At 41.4% G+C, this 19,154-nt stretch overlaps 1 protein-coding gene across 1 annotated transcript; it reads left to right on the plus strand.

The window, feature by feature from the left end:
• The first annotated feature begins 2,751 nt into the window (after window positions 1-2,751).
• LOC116102496 (40S ribosomal protein S23) lies at window positions 2,752-3,288 on the plus strand. The gene has a single exon (XM_031387200.1). The coding sequence runs from the start codon at window positions 2,801-2,803 to the stop codon at window positions 3,230-3,232; it is 432 nt and encodes a 143-aa protein (XP_031243060.1). The 5' UTR covers window positions 2,752-2,800; the 3' UTR covers window positions 3,233-3,288.
• Window positions 3,289-19,154: the final 15,866 nt, after the last annotated feature.

Consider the following 19,154-nt stretch of genomic DNA (forward strand, 5'->3'; position numbering starts at 1 on the left):
CATATTCTAGAGATCTAAGACCACAGAGAGCAAAGACTGATGGTGCCCGATGCAAAGCCCTGAAAGTAGTAGCACAGGATTCTGGGTATCTCAAGATGTAGAGTGAAGGACTTAGAGGAAATGATGCTTTGATAGTTCCAGGATCAGACATCCAGAGGCATGGTGCTTTTGCTTTTATCCTCTTAGAGTCCCAACACCATGTCAAGAATTATGACTACTTTGATGCTGTGGGAAGGGCATATGGAGAGAGATGATGCCCTAGTTAGCTTTACCTGTCAACTTGACACAGCCTAGCCAGTCACCTGAGAAAGGAGTCTGAATTGATGGATTGCAAGATCAGACTGGCCTGTGGGCATGTGTGTCTGTGGGGGTTGTCTTGGTTGTTACCTGATGTGGTGGTGGGGAGCACATTATTGCTGGTAACATTTCTGGAGCAGATGGATCTGGGACATGTAAGAAAGCTAAGTAAGCATGAGCCTGCCATCAAGTCTGCAAGTAGCATTTCGCCATGGTTTCTGCTTCAGATTCTTGCTTGAGTTCTTGCCCCGACTTCCCTTAGTGATGGACTGTGACCTGAAAGTGTAAGCCCAAGAAATGTTGCTTTTGGTCCTAGTATTCTATCCCATCAGTAGAAAGGAAGATAGAATAGATAGATGGTGGGTGAGATATTGAAAAGACAAAGTGATAGAAAGTGAGGAGAGGGAGGCCTGAAGAGCTCCCAGCTCTTACTGTCTCCACATTTGAGTTGCCAGCCATGTGGGTAAAGCCATATTGGATCCTTATATAAGCAGGGGTAAGCTTTTCAGTGGCTTTTCAGCTGTCTCTGAGAGTCCTCTGTTATAGCAGCCTAAATCAACTTTGTAACGAAGACATGGATTAAAAAGTATTTTGAATGCCAATCATGACGACAGCTTAATCTTATCATAAAATCATTGGAACACATAGACAAGATGTGTCTACACACAGAAAGATGTGCAAAACCTCATTATCTTCAGAGATACAGCACAAGACAAAGTGCTGATTTATCAGCAGAAATAAGTAGCAGCCTAAAATTCTAAATCAAGTTAGCTTTCAAATAAAGGAGAAATAAAGACTGTAGAAATAGAAATCCAGAGAACTCATCAACATCAAATTTATACTAAATGAAATACTAATGAGAAATAGTCAGGCAAAACCAAAGTGGTCCTAAATTGAAGCAGGGAGATGCAGAAGAAACAGACAATTGAGAGAACAAATATTGCAGTAAATCAAAATAAAAGTGGAGTGCTTTGATTAGGCAGTGATTGCTTACTTGAGCTATCTGTGGTGAATTAGGAATTCATAAAAAGTTGGCAGCAGATGATGATTCAGAGGTTAAGAGCACTAGCTGCTTTGCAGAGAACCTGGGTTTGATTCCCAGCACTTACAGGACAGCTCACAACCATCTGCCACTTCAGTGTCAGGGGATCTGATAACCTCTTCTGGCCTCTGTGGGTCCCAGGAAAGCATGTGGACACAGTCATATCCAGACAAAACCATGCACATGAATAAGATTAGCTATTTTGAAGAATTCCTAAGGAGGACTGGGAGGATGTCTCAGTGAATAATGTGCTTGGTGCACAAGCGTGTGGACTGGAGTTTGGTTCCCTAGACCCATGGAAAGGCTGGGGTGCATTTGGTATTTTGTCTGTAGTCGCAATGCTTCTAAGGTATGTTTGTAAGGTAGAGATGGGTCCCTTGAGAGACCCTGCCTTGATGAATGTTGCAGAGGAAGTGAGGAATACTCTCACCATCATTGGGCCTCCACATGCATGCACATACACCTCCATGTGCACCCACACACAGAATACACACACAGGATTCAAAAGGATTATTAAAATGTATATATTCAATGCAAAACATGGAGTAGGGAGGGCTGGAGAGGTGAGTCAGCAGCTAAGATTAGTTGTTGCTCTTACAGAGGGACTAGGTTCAATTCCCAGAATGCACAAGGCAGTTCACAGTCTTCTGTAAGTTCAATCCTGGGGATCCAACACCCTCTTCTGGCCTCGGCAGTCACTATATACACATGCTGTATGGACATACATGCAGACAAAACACTTGATACACATAAAATACAAATAAAGTTTAATTTTTTAAAAAAAATCACAATAGCCCAAAATCATGTGTAATTTTATGCAGCGATTAAAATTTAAGTGAGGCTGAAGGGTTTATTCAGTAGTGAAGAGTAGATCGTGCTCTTGACGAGGAGATGAGCCTGTAACTTAAAAAACAAGGGATTGTGGTGAATGGAATAAAGAGGTCTACATTCCTAAGATATGAAGAATTAACAAAGGTACTAAGACACTAAATTTAAACAAAGATACATGTAACTTTTAGGATAATTACCAGGGTAATAATAATTAAATGCTCAGACTAATAAAAATAGCCCATGCTTCTAAATGGGGAAAAATGAAAAAAAAAGATAGAATATGAAATAATTAACAGAACCTATGAATTCATGTACATCAATGACCACACCAAAGATAAAGTGACAAATTTTCCAATTAAAAGATTGCCAGACTGAATTTAAAAGGCATTTTTATACCACTCACAAGAGATTTCTCCCACTCCTCTTCTTTAAGAAAGTTTTACTTGTCATCCAGGTTGACCTTGAACTCACTGCAGTCACCCTGCCTCAGCCTTCCAAGTGTTGGGACTGTAGATATAAGTCACCACTCCCAGCCATAGAGATAGCTTGAATTAAGACATTGAAAGGTAAGATGAGTGGGTCCTTCCTGCACAGTCTCTCTCTTTCTCTCGGGCCCGTGGCGCCGACAAGATGGGCAAGTGTCGTGGTCTCCGTACTGCCCGGAAGCTCCGCAGTCACCGACGGGACCAAAAGTGGCATGATAAACAGTACAAGAAAGCCCACTTGGGCACAGCCCTGAAGGCCAATCCGTTTGGGGGTGCCTCTCATGCAAAGGGAATTGTGCTGGAAAAAGTAGGGGTTGAAGCCAAACAGCCAAATTCTGCCATCAGGAAGTGTGTCAGGGTGCAGCTCATTAAGAACGGCAAGAAGATCACAGCATTTGTGCCCAATGATGGCTGCTTGAACTTCATTGAGGAAAATGATGAAGTTCTGGTCGCTGGATTTGGTCGAAAAGGTCATGCTGTAGGTGACATTCCTGGAGTCCGCTTTAAGGTGGTTAAAGTAGCCAATGTGTCTCTTTTGGCTCTATACAAAGGCAAGAAGGAGAGACCAAGATCATAAAATTTGACAATGGAAAGACAGTAATAAATTTTCATATCCTGAAAAAAAAAAAAAAAGAAAGGTAAGATGATAGATAGGCAAAGACACTTGCCAATTCAAATACAAGTGGCTCTATTTGTATCAAACAAACTAGACTGTAAGGCACAAAACATTACTATAAGTTGGTAATGCATAACAAGGAGTGATGACCACCAAGTGTCTACCACCATGGACATTTGACAATACCTAAAGATAATCTTGATCATCACAATTTGGGTTGAGGATGTAAATTACCAATGTAATTAATTGAGGAAAAGGATGTTACTAGACACTAATTATCCCACCTCTATATCAATATGCACATTTGAGAGATGCTGCTACAAAGAGATAGTATACCAAAACAAAGGGATCAATAAATGAAATATGACAGCTAAAGAAATAGAGAAATTTACAGTAATAGTTGGAGATTGCCATATCATTTTCTTAGGAACTGATAGAATACATAGATTTTATAAAATTTGTGAGAAAGGTTAAATAGTTCATTAGTAGAGCTCTTGTTTAGCCCTGGATTCTGTCACTAGTACTGCAAAAACAATAAGGCCATAGAGAAGTCAAATACCATGAGCAGAGCTGTGGAGATGGCTCAGTGGCTAAAGGCCTTGCACAAGAGTAAATGAATTCAGATCTTCAGAACTCAAACCCAGATGTAGTAGCTTGCTCCTGTAATTCCAGTGTTAAATGGGAGGTTGAGATCTAAAAATCCTTGGAGGCTTGAAGGCCAGCCAGCTAGTTAGTGTGGCATACACAAAGTGTGGCATAAACACTGAGAGACCTTCTCTTAAAGTAGGAAGTAAAGATCTACACATGAGGTTGTCCACCGATCTCCACTAGTGGCATGTGTTTACCTAAACTCACACACCATACATGAGCATACACACACACACACACACACATGAAAACACAAGTAATAAATGTAACTTTATCGATATATTTAGGACACAATGCCAAATATGCATATGAAACATTTACCAAAATTGACCACATGCAGGGTAATAAGGTAATTTCTATTATCTTACAATTTTAGCTTTTAAAATTAAACATGCTATGTAGTCTTTGATCATAGAGCTATACATCAATAACCAAAATATTAGGAAATTCCTAGGAACTTGGAAATTAAATATTTTTTATTTCCAATTTTAAATAATACATGATTCAAGGAAGAAATAACAATGGAAATTAAAATATAATTTGAATGAATAATACTGGAAATACAACAAGACATATCTATACTTGAAAGCTCAAGTTAAAGCTGTTTAGAGAATTCTAAATTTATATTATAGAAAGAAAGCTGAAGAGCAGTGGTCTATCTGAAAAAGCCATGGGAAAAAAACAAAATATGACTCAAAAAGGAGAATAAATATATGATAAAAATATAGTGATTCAACCAAGGCAGGGATAATAAAATGCATTTACCACTGTAGAATTTAATCAAGATAGAAAGTGTAGTAAACAAATATGAGTGTTAAAAATGGTACATAACTTCAGATCCTATGGATATTCAACATAAAGGACATTATGGACAACTCAATGCCCATACATTTAAGATATTAGCTGAAATAGACAATCTTGGGAAAATACAGCTTACAAAGTTGATGTAAGACCCTGTCGAGCCTTAGCTTACAAGAGACCCCCTGAGTGAATCATATGGAGCCTGATCGATGAAAAGATCATGAGGATTTTTATTCCAGTGCACGGGGGCTGTCCCAGACCCTAAGGAAAGGAGGCAACCCCGTACAGCTTGTTCAGTAAGCTTTTATACAATTTTAGGGCAACAGCCATTAGGCACAATGTGATTGGTAAAACAGTGTGACTTTTAAAACTGATTGGTCTTCAGTCAGACCCCTAGCAATAGAGCTAACCAATCAAGGTAAAAGTACATATACCCCCTCCCTGGAATTTCCCTAACTGACAATTAAAGCTGGGCCTGCGCCCATTAGCCATGTCCATTCCCAAATAGAGGAAATTCCCTGCCTGCAAGAAATTCAGCTGAATAAATGCTCTTTGCTTTAGCATATTATTTGTAATGTGTTTATAAAAAGATAAAGGGAGGGGAGATATGCTTTGGTGGAGGTATAATCGGGTATGGGGGAAGGGGGTGCCTGCTAGGGCTCATGCCAAAGCATCCCTTCCCCTTGGGGAGGGGAGATGAGAGGGTAGTGACTTGGAGTCATTCTTATTCAGCGCTCCCAGACACCCCTTCTCAGAACCCATCTCCAAGCCGAGGCTGGTCCTTGGCAATGTATGGATATTTAAGTGTGCATATACCTGTAACCCTAGCAGTCAGGAGGCTGTGCTAAGAGGATTGCTACTAGTTTGAGGGCAACGTGGGCTATATAGTAAAAACCAAATGTCCTAGTCAGCTTTAATTGCCAACACAGCCTAGAGTCTTCTTAGAAGGGAGTCTTAGTTGAGGGACAGCCCAGATCAGATTGACCAGTTATCTTATCTGTAGTAGATTATCTAAGATCTGTTTTTTTCCACACACATACATGCTATGGCAAACTTTAACCTATAAATTAGGCACAGTGATCAATTAACAACAATCAAAGAGCAGAATAATTATAACACTGTGCTATGATAAAAAGTTGTTTCAACATGAATTATTTACTTTTGAAATTTTTTTCATTTATTTTTCCAACCATAGTTGACCACAGATTAAGACAAGACTCCACCCCAACTAATTTGAAATCCCGTGGTCAATTTTCACGAAAGTTAAAGCTATTCACCACAGTTGAAGTGGCTTTCTCTTTATGTTCATAAATGTGAACATGTGTGCAAGATAAGTCAAGCATAGCAGATTTATTAGAAGCATCATGCATGGTAGTCAAGAGCTGGAAATAAGCCAGCACTAGAATGGATGAATGCACCGTGAGACCCATCATACTCCCATCAGCACGTGGGAATGGAGAGCAAATGGCCACTATATGCAGTAGCTTGGATTGTATTAGAATGTCAAACAGAAGAAGCCAGGCATGGGAAAGGGCAAATGCCATTCCTCTGACACCAAGTTCAGGATTTGTCAATGGCATTTGAAGCAACAGTGGTTGCTTTTATGTAGAAAGATGGAATTTGGAAGGGCATGGGGACTCTGGGGTACTGTTTATTTCTCACAGGGGATTGGCTGCACAGGTACGTTCATTTTATGCTAATTCATCAAGCTGCACACAAGATTTTCTTCACTATAACTATTATGTTTGAATAAAGTTTACTTCAAAATAAAAGCATTTATCGAGTTTTGGAACCATGGCTTAAATATTGTGAACTGAGTGCCACACAGGTGCTTGTATGCCTAATGTTTCTTTCTTTGAACAAATCCCTAAAGGATGAAAGGGAGTTGTCGTTTTCAAAGTGACTTCAGGAATGGGAGAGAGAATTCATAGATGAAACTCAGAATCTTGTTCAGGTCATTAAAGGTCCCTTATCAGTAACATTTAAACTTCCCCAAAGTTGAGGCTCTTCTCTTCATTTAGGTGTGCTGTGAATCTCTCATAAACTGACCCAACTTTGGGCTAGAGAAAGGCAAATAGGTTTCATCCACTGTGCCAATTCCAAACTATTGGTAATGACTACCTGGAGCAATATAAAAGAAGGTATCTTGAAACTGCCCATAGGATCAGTAGGAAATGTTCTGCCTTCCCCTCAGCAATATATGTAAATACTATAGATATACTATATACTATAGCAATATATGTAGATACCAAAACAGTGGTTCATGAGACCATTTTAACTGTCTGAGGCCTTAAATCCCACAACTACAGAATGTTGATGGATGATGTGGAACACTGAATTATAAACATCATTGGTCAAGGAACTCACAGTAGGAGCAAAAGGATGTTGGGCTAATGCTGAATATTATGACAGAAAAGTCAGTGAACGAGTCCATACAATTACTGTGAAGACAATAAAGTTTGATGGGAAGACAAAGAATAGTAAAAGATGTTGGCAGTACATCACAGTGAAATGAAAACAGAATAGGAAACCACGCTGTACATCACCTTCTCCCAAACAATTATTCCAAGAAAGACTGTCTTTAGGCTCTTCATAAGTAAACGTAGGCCTGCTCTGAATATTTTCAAGACCCAGGTCAAGGCTGTAGGTTGTGGCTGCATAGCTTATGAATCATGATAACACAATATTAGATAAAATGTGTATTATTTACCTACTTTGACAAACATCTTCAAAACAACAACATTCTTTATACATCTGAAAGATGATATAAATCAATGATGATGGATTGAATGATTACTATGCATATCTGACCAGGTGTGCTGCACACCTATAACTCAGCCTTGGCAATAGAGGCAGGAGGACCAGGAGCTCAAGGTCAATCTTGGCTACTTATGGAGTTGGAAGTCAGTCTGGACTACATGAGACTCTGTTATAAAATAAAGTAGCCTCAGACATGTGTGGCTTTTCATCTGTTGTTGGCCAAGTGATGTCTGGATAAATAATAAAGAACATATATGACTAATCAATTTTGTTTTTTCCCTAATGTTTCCTTTTCTTTATCTTATCAAAGTCAAGATTTATAAGGTACATTTTACTGACAACAATATAAAAACAGATATAACTAAAAGATACTATTACAATTCTTCAATAGTGTATTGACTAGCTATTTATCACTGGGATGAAATACTGGACACAGGCTACTTCTGAAGAAGGAGAGGTTCATTTAGCTCACAGTTTTGGAAGTTCAAGTACATGGTGCTGATCTTACTTCAGTTCTTGGCTCTGACCCATCATGGCAGAGAGCAGTGGTTGAAGTGTGCACGAGCAAGCAACAGACCTGATCTAGGATGAGAGACAGAAAAGAGGAGTAGGGAGGAACTGACACCTACCAGCCTTGCTGAGGACACCCCCAATGACATAAAGACCTTCTATAAGGCCCCACTTGCAAAAGTCCCATCACCTGGCAGCTTCGCCTGGGGAACCAGGCCTTTAATCACAATGGACTGTCAGGGAACACAAACCATACGAGAAGTTTTTAAAAAGTTATCTCAGAGTACAACACAGTGGCACACACTAGACTTTCAGCTGTTTGGCACACTTAGGCAGGAGGATCACTTAAGTCTAGGAGGTCAGGGCCAGAATGTGCAACAAAGCAAATGACTGTTTCTTCCTCTTTTTGGGGGGGACTGGAGGGTGGGGAAGTTCAAGACAGGGTTTCTCTGTTAGCCCTGGCTGTCCTGGAACTCACTCTGTAGACCAGGCTGGCCTTGAACTCAGAAATCTGCCTACCTCTGCCTCCCAAGAGCTGGTTTTAAAGGCATGCACCACCACTGCCTGGCAAAATTCCTGTTTCTTCAAAACCTAAAAATAAAAGATAGACTAGTGAGATAGCTCTGTGATTAAGAACATAGTCTACTCTTGCAGAGTACCTGAATTTGGTTCCCAGCACCCACATGATGGCTTATAACCATCTGAAACTCCAGGGGATCTAATGTCCTCTTTTGGCCACTTCAGCCACTAGGCTTGCTTGCACTGCACAGAAATACATGTAGGCAAAATACTCATAGACAGGTAAAAAACAAAACAAAACAACCAGGAGTGGTGATTCATGCCTTTAATCCTAGCACTTGGGGGGCGGGGGGAGGGAGAGGCAGCAGGGCTGTTACACAGAGAAACCCTGTTTCAACAACAAAAAAAACCAAAACCAAAAAACCCCACGACCAAACAACAATAACAAAATACTCATAGACTGCTTTGTCTGAGCTGTAACAACTTTAACTGTGAATAATATATTCAAATAAGCTTTAGAAACAAGTCAGCAAGTTTACCTGCCATGCATATCATTATAATGGGTTAGTTTATGTAAATGATCATTAGCATAGAAAATGTTACAAAATACTTGAATTTCACTACATATTATTTTCTGTATCATGACATTTACTGTCTCTTAGCTAGATTTCTGTTATCACACATAGTATCACTCTTGTTATGAGGGTCTTAAGTCCAATTAGAGGGCCATTGGTTACTGCCAAGGTATGTGTGCCACTACTGTACCTATAGGGTTAAAAAAATTTTTATGAAAAGTTTTCGCCTTTCTAAGCTTAAAATGTCCAACTAGTTGCAAATACAAGGTATTGATGTCACATGGTTTTTAGGACATCAGTTTAATGGTTGAGTTCACAAAATGCTTTTTAACCACCTTGCATACAACTGTTGGTGAACACCTTGCTGACTCACAATATGAAGAAAGAAGAGAAAAAGAAGTCTCTCTCCACCAGGGAAAGATCCTTGGTTATGTAAAGATGGATTGTTTCCAGCTATCGGAGAAGGGTTTAGCACATCCATTTTTCTCTTCTCTTACCTAAGTGCTTCGCCCACTTGGCTCTTCTCCAGGCTCCTAGCCAGCTGGGAGCATCCACACTCCAGCAGAGTCACCCACACACTTTCATTATGTTTTCACACGGTCACCTTGGAGTTTGAGGGTGCAGAGGCTGGAAAAGCAGTAGATGACTGCCTTTCTCTAGGTCCTAGGAATGTTTGTGGCATGTGGGCCCAGGACAAAGGCTTCTGCTGCTAGGGCTTGTGACCAGGACAGGATATAAATGTGGAGCAAAATGAAGTGCATAGTCAAATTAGTTTGAGAATTGCTAAATAAAAGCACAGACAGAGACATCCTAGGGAATACTCAGAGCCTTTAATATGCTTACAGAATCTAACCAAAGGGGGGAAACTTGGAGAAAAGGGAGTCAAGAGAAACAGGATGGTGCTCATTCAAAATGGATTCACTCACAGTATCCTCTACTGTTGAAACAGCTCGAGCTTGCATTCCATGGAGCAGAGTGGGAAAACCATGTACAGTCTGGGGCGCAGGGTTTCTCACCCCACAGAGGTCTAGAAAGAAGGAAGGCACCATCTGGGCCATGTGGTCTTTGTCTTTCCACTACTTGTCTATGAAAGGCAAGTCAGGAAACCTGAGAAAAGAACCACCTCTAGCATTTGGGAGCAACTCTGAGGAGAGGCCACTGGCATTTCTGTCTCGTGATCATGTGCTTGCTCAGTCAGTTGATCCCTCTGCTGGGAGAGAAACGTGTGTGTGCTGGGACAGAAGGACTAGGACCATTTGCCCTACTTGATAGCAGCTAAAAAAATGAGAGAACCTATGTATACCCAAGGGCTCATGGATTCCCGGGGAGAACAGATGACATAAGGGAGGGTGAGTCTTGCTAGGACCACCACAGTGGGCAACAACAAGACATAAGACATCTCAGGAATGTAACATGACATCACCAGCTGTCAGTCACCCTGAAGATGAGGCTAGGTCTTCTAATGGCACAGTACCCATCACCAACAGGACTGGTTGGAGTTACCACTCTACATATCATGTTAACAGACAATGATGTAAGACAGGCTTGTGGCAGGGAAGACCCGGTTCTCCTAGCTCTCTCCTTGTTCAGGAGAGGGGCATCACCAGGAATTAATAATTCAGATACTTCTTCCTGCTGCTTTCTGTGGTGACTCTGAACCCACATGGGTTCAGAGGTGAGATGGAGAGGAGATTTCATTCATATTTTCAAAAGACATATTGAATATACTGGACTGGACCTTAGGTTTAGGGAATTTGATTGAGAAGAGAAACTATCCAGTAGCAAAGGGATATCCTGAGACAATAAATAAATAAAACTATTTTACTTTAATGATTTAAAAAAAACATGAAGTTTTGAAGCAGGTTATCTCCATTGAAAGGTTGGGCTTTTCCTTTTTATTACTGCGTGATTTTTAATACTCATTAACTTCTCTGTGTCTCAATTACCTCTACAGAATGAAGGTTATCAATTCGATAGGGTCCTTATGAGTTACTATTTATACCCAATGGGCACATAGGTAATGTTTATATTTGGTTATTATGATGGTTTATATATGCTCAGCCTAGGGAGTAGCACTGTTGAGAGGTGTGGCCTTTTTGGAGTAGGTGTGTCACTGTGGTATGGGCTTTAATACCCTCATCCTAGCTGCCTGGGAGCCAGTACTCTGCTATCAGCTTTCAGATGAAGGTGTAGAACTCTCAGCTCCTCCTGCACCATGCCTGCCTAGGTGCTGCCATGTTCCCACCTTGATGATACTGGACTGAACCTCTGAACCTGTAAGCCAGCCCCAATTAAATGTTGTCTTTTGTAAGACTTGCCTTGGTCATGGTATCTGTTCACAGCAGTAAAACCCTAACTAAGAGAGTTATTAAATGAATTAGGGTTTTATGTACTGTGACACATGTGAAGTATGGAGCACATGCCCTGTGTTCAGAACAGGGCAGCAGAGGAGTAGCACATGGCAAGACCTGCCAATCACACCACGGGCTCACAACACATTTAATTTTGAATGATTTTTTTGGTTGTTGAACATTCAGTAATATTTTATTGATGACAAAAATTTTATGACACTACCCCTATACAATTAAACAACCAATATAGGGAACTGACCTACAGTAGAAGAAGTTTGTCTTTGCCTCTGCCAAAAGGACCGCAGCTTCTTGATGGACCCAGCCCAGAAACGGCCAGTTTAGAAATGTATGGGTTTTCAGTAATAAACATCAGAGAAAATGAATACTTACAGTTGTTGTCAGTCATTTAAAATCATTCTTCAGTTCATACTTACCTTAATAAAATGTGTTTGATTTTTCACAGGCTTGATGGGCATTACTCTTTGAGTCAATCATTTACTCAGTTTTGTTTACTGCTATGTAAGGAATTTTCTTTTAACTAACTGAGGAAATTAGTTTTGCTGCTTACATGCATTTTTTAGTTTATATATATATACATATATATATATATTTGACATTTTTACATTTATTTAGTGTGTGTGTGTGCATATGTGTGTGCATGTGTGTGTGCATGTGTGTGTGCGTGTGTGTGTGCTGGGAAAGAGGACAATTTTCAGGAATCATTTCTCGTCTTCCATCATGTGGGCTTCATGGTTTGAACTCGGGTCTTCAATCTTCTCAGAAAGTTCTCATGCCTGCTGGCCCCTGCCAAAGTTTAAAAACTTGAAATCTACCAGTCTTTCCCATTATACATTTACATTTTTTCATTCTTAATTTACTTGTTTTTTTCACTCCATAAATAGGAAAATATCCATCCATGCTTTGCTGTACTACTTTGATGATTTAATTTTTTTTAAAGATGTATGTATTTATTTATTTTATGTATATGGGTACACTGTAGCTGTCTTCAGACACACCAGATCCCATTACAGATGATTGTGAGCCACCATGTGGTTGCTGGGAATTGAATTCAGGACCTCTGGAAGAACAGTCGGTGTTTTTAACCACTGAGCCATCTCTCCAGCCCAATGATTTAATTTTTATATTAGGATATTTTACTCCTTTAGGATTGTCTTGATGGAGGGAGAGTAACAATCTGACTTATCAATAGTGAGGGAGGAACTGAAGCCTTTTGCCAGTAGTCGCCGCCTCACTGACCAGCGGAAATAAGGAGGCAACCACGAACTCTTCTCCAAGCAGTTTATTCAGGAACCTTGCACTACAGAATCATTCATTCATCATTCCTTTTCAGCCCCCAGAACTCGCGGGTTAAATACTTTCTCTGGTCCCAATCAGCATCGGCTATGCGGCAAAGCATAATAGGCTAGGAGAAATCATGCCAGCTTGCATCACAAACTGGAGGCACTCAACTTTTCTAAATAAGGACTTGTTTATTATGGTGCTCTCTGCTCTGGCCGGAGGCCAGGCGCCATATTTAGGGTGGCAGCTGCAGCTCTCCACAGAAATGGACTCTTGATCCTGCAGTGTCCACCTCGACAATTCTATTGATGAAGTTGAGTGACCTATAGTCAGCCTGGTGGGCAGTCTTAGTGGTCCACTTGCCATTCCTTCTGGTCTACATCTCTTTATTATGTCATGTTCTGTCTACTTTTGGGTTTACCTGTATGCTTGGCTCTCTTTCACTGTTGCTCTGTTCCTGTAAGATGCTGCTCTTCTGTTCTGGACATCTTCCATGATTTTACTTGTTTCATTGTTTTACAGTAATTTTGAAATCATTTCAACCTCAAATAAAACAGTAAATGAATAATATATGTAATATGATGGTTTGTATATACTTGGCACAGGGAGTGCTACTATTAGGAGGTATGAGGTGTGATCTTGTTGGGGTAGTTGTTAAGATCCTTATCCTAGTTGTCTGGAAATCAGTATTCTGCTAGCAACCTTCAGATGAAGATGTAGAACTCTCAGCTCCTCCTGCACCATGCCTGCCTGCATGCTGCCTTGATGATAATGGACTAAACCTCTGAACCTGTAAGCCAGCCCCAATTAAATGTCCTTATATAAGAGTTGCCTTGGTCATGGTGTCTGTTCACAGCATTAAAACCCTAACTAAGACAATGTACACACACACACACACACACACACACACACACACACACACACACACACACACAGTTTCCCCCCAAGTCAGGGTTTCTCTGGCTGTCCTGAAAGTCACTCTGTAGACCAGGTTGACCTCAGACTCAAAGATCTGCCTGCCTCTGCTTCCTGAGTGCTGGGAGTAGAGGCATGTGTTACCACTGCCTCTTGATTATTTGGTGGTATTTTTATTGCACCTAATTTTTGAAATAGAGTGTCCCTATTAAGGGGTAAACTGTCTTCCTATTGGACTCTATTTTATGTGTCTTAAAAAGTGGAAAATTAGCATTTGAGAGTTTCTTCCTGCAGGTCCAATGTAGTTTTCATTAAGTTTATTCCTAGGGTTGGGTTGAAACAACTGAGGCATAACAGATGTTCAATAAATTAAGTAGATTAAAGACATGAAATTTACTAGATTTTGACAAATGACATAATCATGGAAGTATCAACAAACCAAGAGGACTATGGACCTATCTGTAGTCTCCAAGGTTTCCTCATGTTCCTTTATAGTTACCATCTCCTTGACAACCGTGGACCTGCTTTCTGTCACAATAAATTAGTGTGCCATTTCATACAAAGGGAACTATGCAAAACATACTTCTCAGGTGTGGTTTCTTTTTAAGATTCATGTTACACAGTTAATTGTTTATTGCTCAGTAGCATTCCATTATATAAATACACAACATCATGTTTATTCATTCATCTGCTTGTCAATTTTTCATTACTGTAATGAAATACCCAAAGCAGGCTTACTTTATAAAGTAAATAGTTTGCAATTTTGGAGGCTTAATGTCATAGTGCTGGCATTGGCTCTGTTTTGATGATGTCCTTGTTGGCAGAGCCTTGAAACAGGACATGTCATAGAGAAAGTACATGTCCTTATCTTCTGCATCTGCTCTCTGTACTTTCTCGTCTCTTCTTTTCTTTTTTCTTCCTTCCTTCTTTCCTTTCTTTCTTTCTTTCTTTCTTTCTTTCTTTCTCTTTTTCTCTCTCTTTCTTCCTTCTTTCCTTTCTCTTTCTCTCTCTCTCCCTTCCCTCCTTCCTTTCTTTCTCTTTCTCTCTTTCTCCCTTCCTTTCTTTCTTTCTTTCTCTTTTTCTCTCTCCCTTCCTTCCTTCCTTCCTTCCTTTCTTTCTCTTCTTCTTTCTTTCTTTTTCTTCTTCTTTCTTTCTTTCTTTCTTTCTTTCTTTCTTTTTTCTTCCTTTCTCTCTTCCTCTGTCTCTCTGTTTCTTTGTTGATGGGGTTTCACCCTGTAGCCAAGATTAGGCTAAAGCTTACTTTTTAGTCTACGCTAGCCTTGAACTTGCTGTGATCCTCCTGTCTCTGCTTCTCTGGTACTAAGATTACTGGTAGAAGACAGCAGAGATAGAATTATAAAATATCTTGTTTAGTTAACTAAGACAGATACTGCATGACCTCATTTGCCTGTTGGATCTAAAACAATAAAGCTCCTAGAAAATGAAGGGTAGTTACAGGGCCTAGGGAGTGAGGGAAGGGGAGATGCTGGCCAAGAGCTACTGAATTTGAGGCAAATTCTCAAACTAACGCTCAGTTTGGTGGATATGGTTGAGAGTGCACTGTGAGCCATGAAGTGGTTGAGCACACCTTTCATCCCAGCACTTGGGAGGCAGAGGCAGGTGGACAAATTGAGTTCCAGGAGCCAAGCGGTGGTGGCCCATGCCTTTAATCCCAGCACTTGGGAGGCAGAGGCAGGCAGATTTCTGATTTCAAGGCCAGCCTGGTCTACAGAGTGAGTTCCAGGACAGCCAGGGCTACACAGAGAAACCCTGACTTGAAAAAAAAATCGAGTTCCAGGACAACCAGGGCTACACAGAGAAACCTCATCGTCTATAAAAAGAGAGAGAGAGAGAGAGAGAGAGAGAGAGAGAGAGAGAGAGAGAGAGAGAGAAATGCACTGTATATTACAAAATTGCTGAAGGAAATTTCAAATTCTGTCACTACAAACAAATATTTGTTATCTGAGGTTATGAATATCTAATTATCTTGATCTCTCTACCACCTCCAGCCCAGGCCTCTCCTGGGTCTTCTGAGTAGTCCAGCTTGGCTTTGAATGTGGAATCCTTTTGCCTCAGTCTCCTGAATGCTCTAACCACAGTGCTATTTACCTTACATATGAATTTGCTTTTTAATGTGTGAGTGTGTGTGGGAATATACACAGATATACACATAGCTTATTAATAACATTATGAAAACAATTGAGGGCTGGAGAGAGAGATCTCAGTGATTAAGAGGACTGGCTGCTGTTGGAAAGGATCTGCATTTGGTTCCCAGCATCCTAGAGGTGGCTCACAGCCACCTGTGACTCAAGTTCCAGGGGAATCAAAAGCCTCTTGTTGTCTCTTTAGGCTCCTGCACACATACACATAGCACACACAGAGAGACTCATACAAATAAAATTGTCTTTTGGAAAAGAAATTATTAATTTTTGAAAAAATGTTTATTTTCATGTGTATGAGTTGTTTTGACTGCATATATGCATGCATGTGTACCTTGTGTGTGCGTCTGATATTTGCAGAGGCCAGAAGAGGGTGCTGGATCCCCTGGAACTGGAATTACAGACCGCAGTGGTTCCTGGGAATCAGACCTGAGTACTCTGGAAGAGCACTCGGTGCTTTAACCACTGAGCCATCTCCCCAGCCCCTGTAAAAATCATTCTTTAAAACAACAGTTGTGAATGGCTGTTTCTGGAGATTAGGACTTCTGCAGAGTCAGGGAGGCAGTGGGGACCAGGAATTCCTAGTGATTGTAAGAGTAACCCTAGCATTCAAGAATAAAATATGGATATTTTGTCAAATTGAAACAACAAACAAACAAACAGCCTTGAGTTTGAAAACAGCATAGAAAGAGAAACAAAATATCCCAGCATCCCCTGTTCCAGCTCCAAAGTCAGGAAGGGAGTCTCCTTTCTTAAGGAGCAAGGCAAAAGTTCGGTGCCATCAATGCCAATACTAGCTATGGAGAGTTTTGCAGCTCTGAAGGCATACAGCTTGAACAGATAGATGCCGCCTGAAATCTACAGAGCTGCCTGTTTCTGAAAAGGAATTGACTTAATTCGCAGCTCTCTTGAGAGAGACCCTAACTGGCTGAATTTGGGCTACTTTAGGAGCCCTGCATACCCCCATCTTGGGGACCCCAGACACTACTGCATTGGCTTTACAGGTGGCAGCCTCAGAAACCAGATCTGACTTGTGGCTCAATGCTAACACAGGCTTCCAGAGAGTGCTACTGCTAATGAGAGGGACAGTGCAAAGCAGAAGGAAAGAAGGCTGCCATCTAGAGGAGCCAAGGGGTAGGAGATGAGGCCTGCTGACCGAGTCTGGGGACAGTTTCCTGTGGGAGCCAGGACTGGGGTGGTGGCATTGGCAGTTGTCCTACTGTCAAATACTGGTGTTTATAATACTTACAAGATGCAGAAGGAATAGCTAGTTTCTATTAATCCCGACCCACAACGGAGCGCTGGGGCGATGTCCAGGACGATGGCTGTTCTGGTTGTCAACTGGACTATCTGTAATTAGCTAAACCCCAAGTGCTGGGTATACATACCTGTGAGGTACTGGATAGACCATGTGAGGTGGGAAGGTCTACTTTTAATCAGGGCCACACCTTCTGCCGGCAGCCGTGGAAGAAGGAAGCTTGCTGGGTTTTGCCTGCTTGCTCTCATTCTCACTGGCAAGTCCATTCCTTCAGCAACATGAAAGCATACTGGATTCCAGCATCTACTGAAGACCACCTGAGACAGCCAGCTTTATGGCCTGAACAACTACTGGATTCTTAATCCTTCAGTTGGTAGACAGACAACCATCACTGGACTAGATAGACCACAACCCGTAAGCCATTCTAATAAATCCTGGCTCTGTATATCTATAGATCCAATCCACCAGCTCTGTTCCTCTAGAGATCCCTAACTGATAATACATCCAGCCTCGATGCGGTAGCCTTGCCCCAAATGCATAGCCTAAGAAGGTCCAGAAACCCTGGTGTTGGTGGCATCTGTCCTCAGGCTCTTCTGAGAGCGCCTCAGCTGAGAGGAACTTTGCCTGGAGCTAGCTGCAGCCTATTCCCTATTGATCTCTGGAGGATGCTGCAAGGAAAGAAATGGCGAGAAAATGTCCTGGCCAATACTTTGTTTTCAAGCATATGTGCCAGGGAGGTTTGAGGTCTCTTGTGGTAGCAGCAGGGACGAGTAACATCATTTTTTAACCATCTATGGATCTACGTGGTCCCTTATGGTGGGTGCCCCCGCACCATGTCTGACTAAGCACTACTGACAAGACTGAGTATGAGTGTCCCAGTGGGGGTGCTGTCAGCCTTGTCCCTCTGTATGAGGCACCTGGATCCACCACCAGTGTGTAACCAGTACGGCTTCAGGTGCCTTACTATTACTGGATAAGCTAATCCTGATGACCATTGTATAACAGAGCCAACAATGGCTATGCCTAAGGAGACTTTCATCACTCACTCAATGGAGCCTCTGCTCCTTTTGAAGAGTACACATAGAGGTGATCCCTCCCTCCAGCTCTTCCTACTCTGCTCTAGCCTGAAGAGCTAGGATATGTTTCCATTCTGCAAGAGACCCATTGTAGGATGCTCTCCTCCAAGGGCAGCAGCTATCACCATCATCATCAGGGCAGCTGTGACTTCTCACAAGTGGCCCCCAAGTTTGGCTGTTGCTGTTCCTGCTTAGAAGGGGGTGGGGAGGGTCATGAAACTCTCACCAACACTCCGGCTACCCTGCCTGGCATGCCTCTGCCAGCTCAATTTAATTCTGCTACCGTTGCATGTAGGTTCAGGAGGGGCTAGAATATATAGCATTTGGAAGGTTGGATGAAGTGGGTGGGGAGACCATTTCTGTAGCTATGGGGAAGTTATCATTTATGCTGGGTAGTGATATTACTGTTGGGGGAGGTCACCTGTAAATAAGCCTGATAAACTCACTAGTACATCCAATTAGACTTGGGTGGAGTCTTTATTTGCTCTATAGTTGGTTATCTATTCTGGATGAGTAGATATTTGTTCACATTCCCCCAGGAAAAGTTTCCACAGTAGGGTTTTCTAACTCTGATATGGTATGTACTGGGCCCAAACTCACTGATCACAGCCAAAGAAACTGCATGGAGATTACACACTGGGCTACAGGTTGGAAATAATCTTGGCCTTGTATAGCAAATGAATAACCCAAGATGAAGTTCTAGGAGAAAGTCACCTTTAAAAATTAGATTTGTTCTTCAACAATTTAATACATGCATTTGGTGAATCCTGCTTACTTGTTCCCCGCAATCACTATCTCCCCCCACACTGTTCCACTCCCTCCACCCCACAGGTCTTCTCAAGTTCATGAACTTTTGTTTTATAGCACATTGTATTTTTAACTAGTATCCTCTGTTTGCCCACGGGTTTATAACTACCCTTTGGAGCTGAATGGGTGGGCCAGTGTTTGGTACACAGCTAACTGAGAGCCAGGGAGGCTGGCACCCCAGTCTTATTGCTGACCCAGTGCAAGC

Source organism: Mastomys coucha, unplaced genomic scaffold (genome assembly GCF_008632895.1).
Source record: "Mastomys coucha isolate ucsf_1 unplaced genomic scaffold, UCSF_Mcou_1 pScaffold21, whole genome shotgun sequence".
Classification (NCBI taxonomy): domain Eukaryota; kingdom Metazoa; phylum Chordata; class Mammalia; order Rodentia; family Muridae; genus Mastomys; species Mastomys coucha.

What these genes read in the sequence shown, in the direction of transcription:
- LOC116102496 (XM_031387200.1), top strand. Translation starts at nt 2,801, where the DNA reads ATGGGCAAGTGTCGTGGTCTCCGTACTGCCCGGAAGCTCCGCAGTCAC.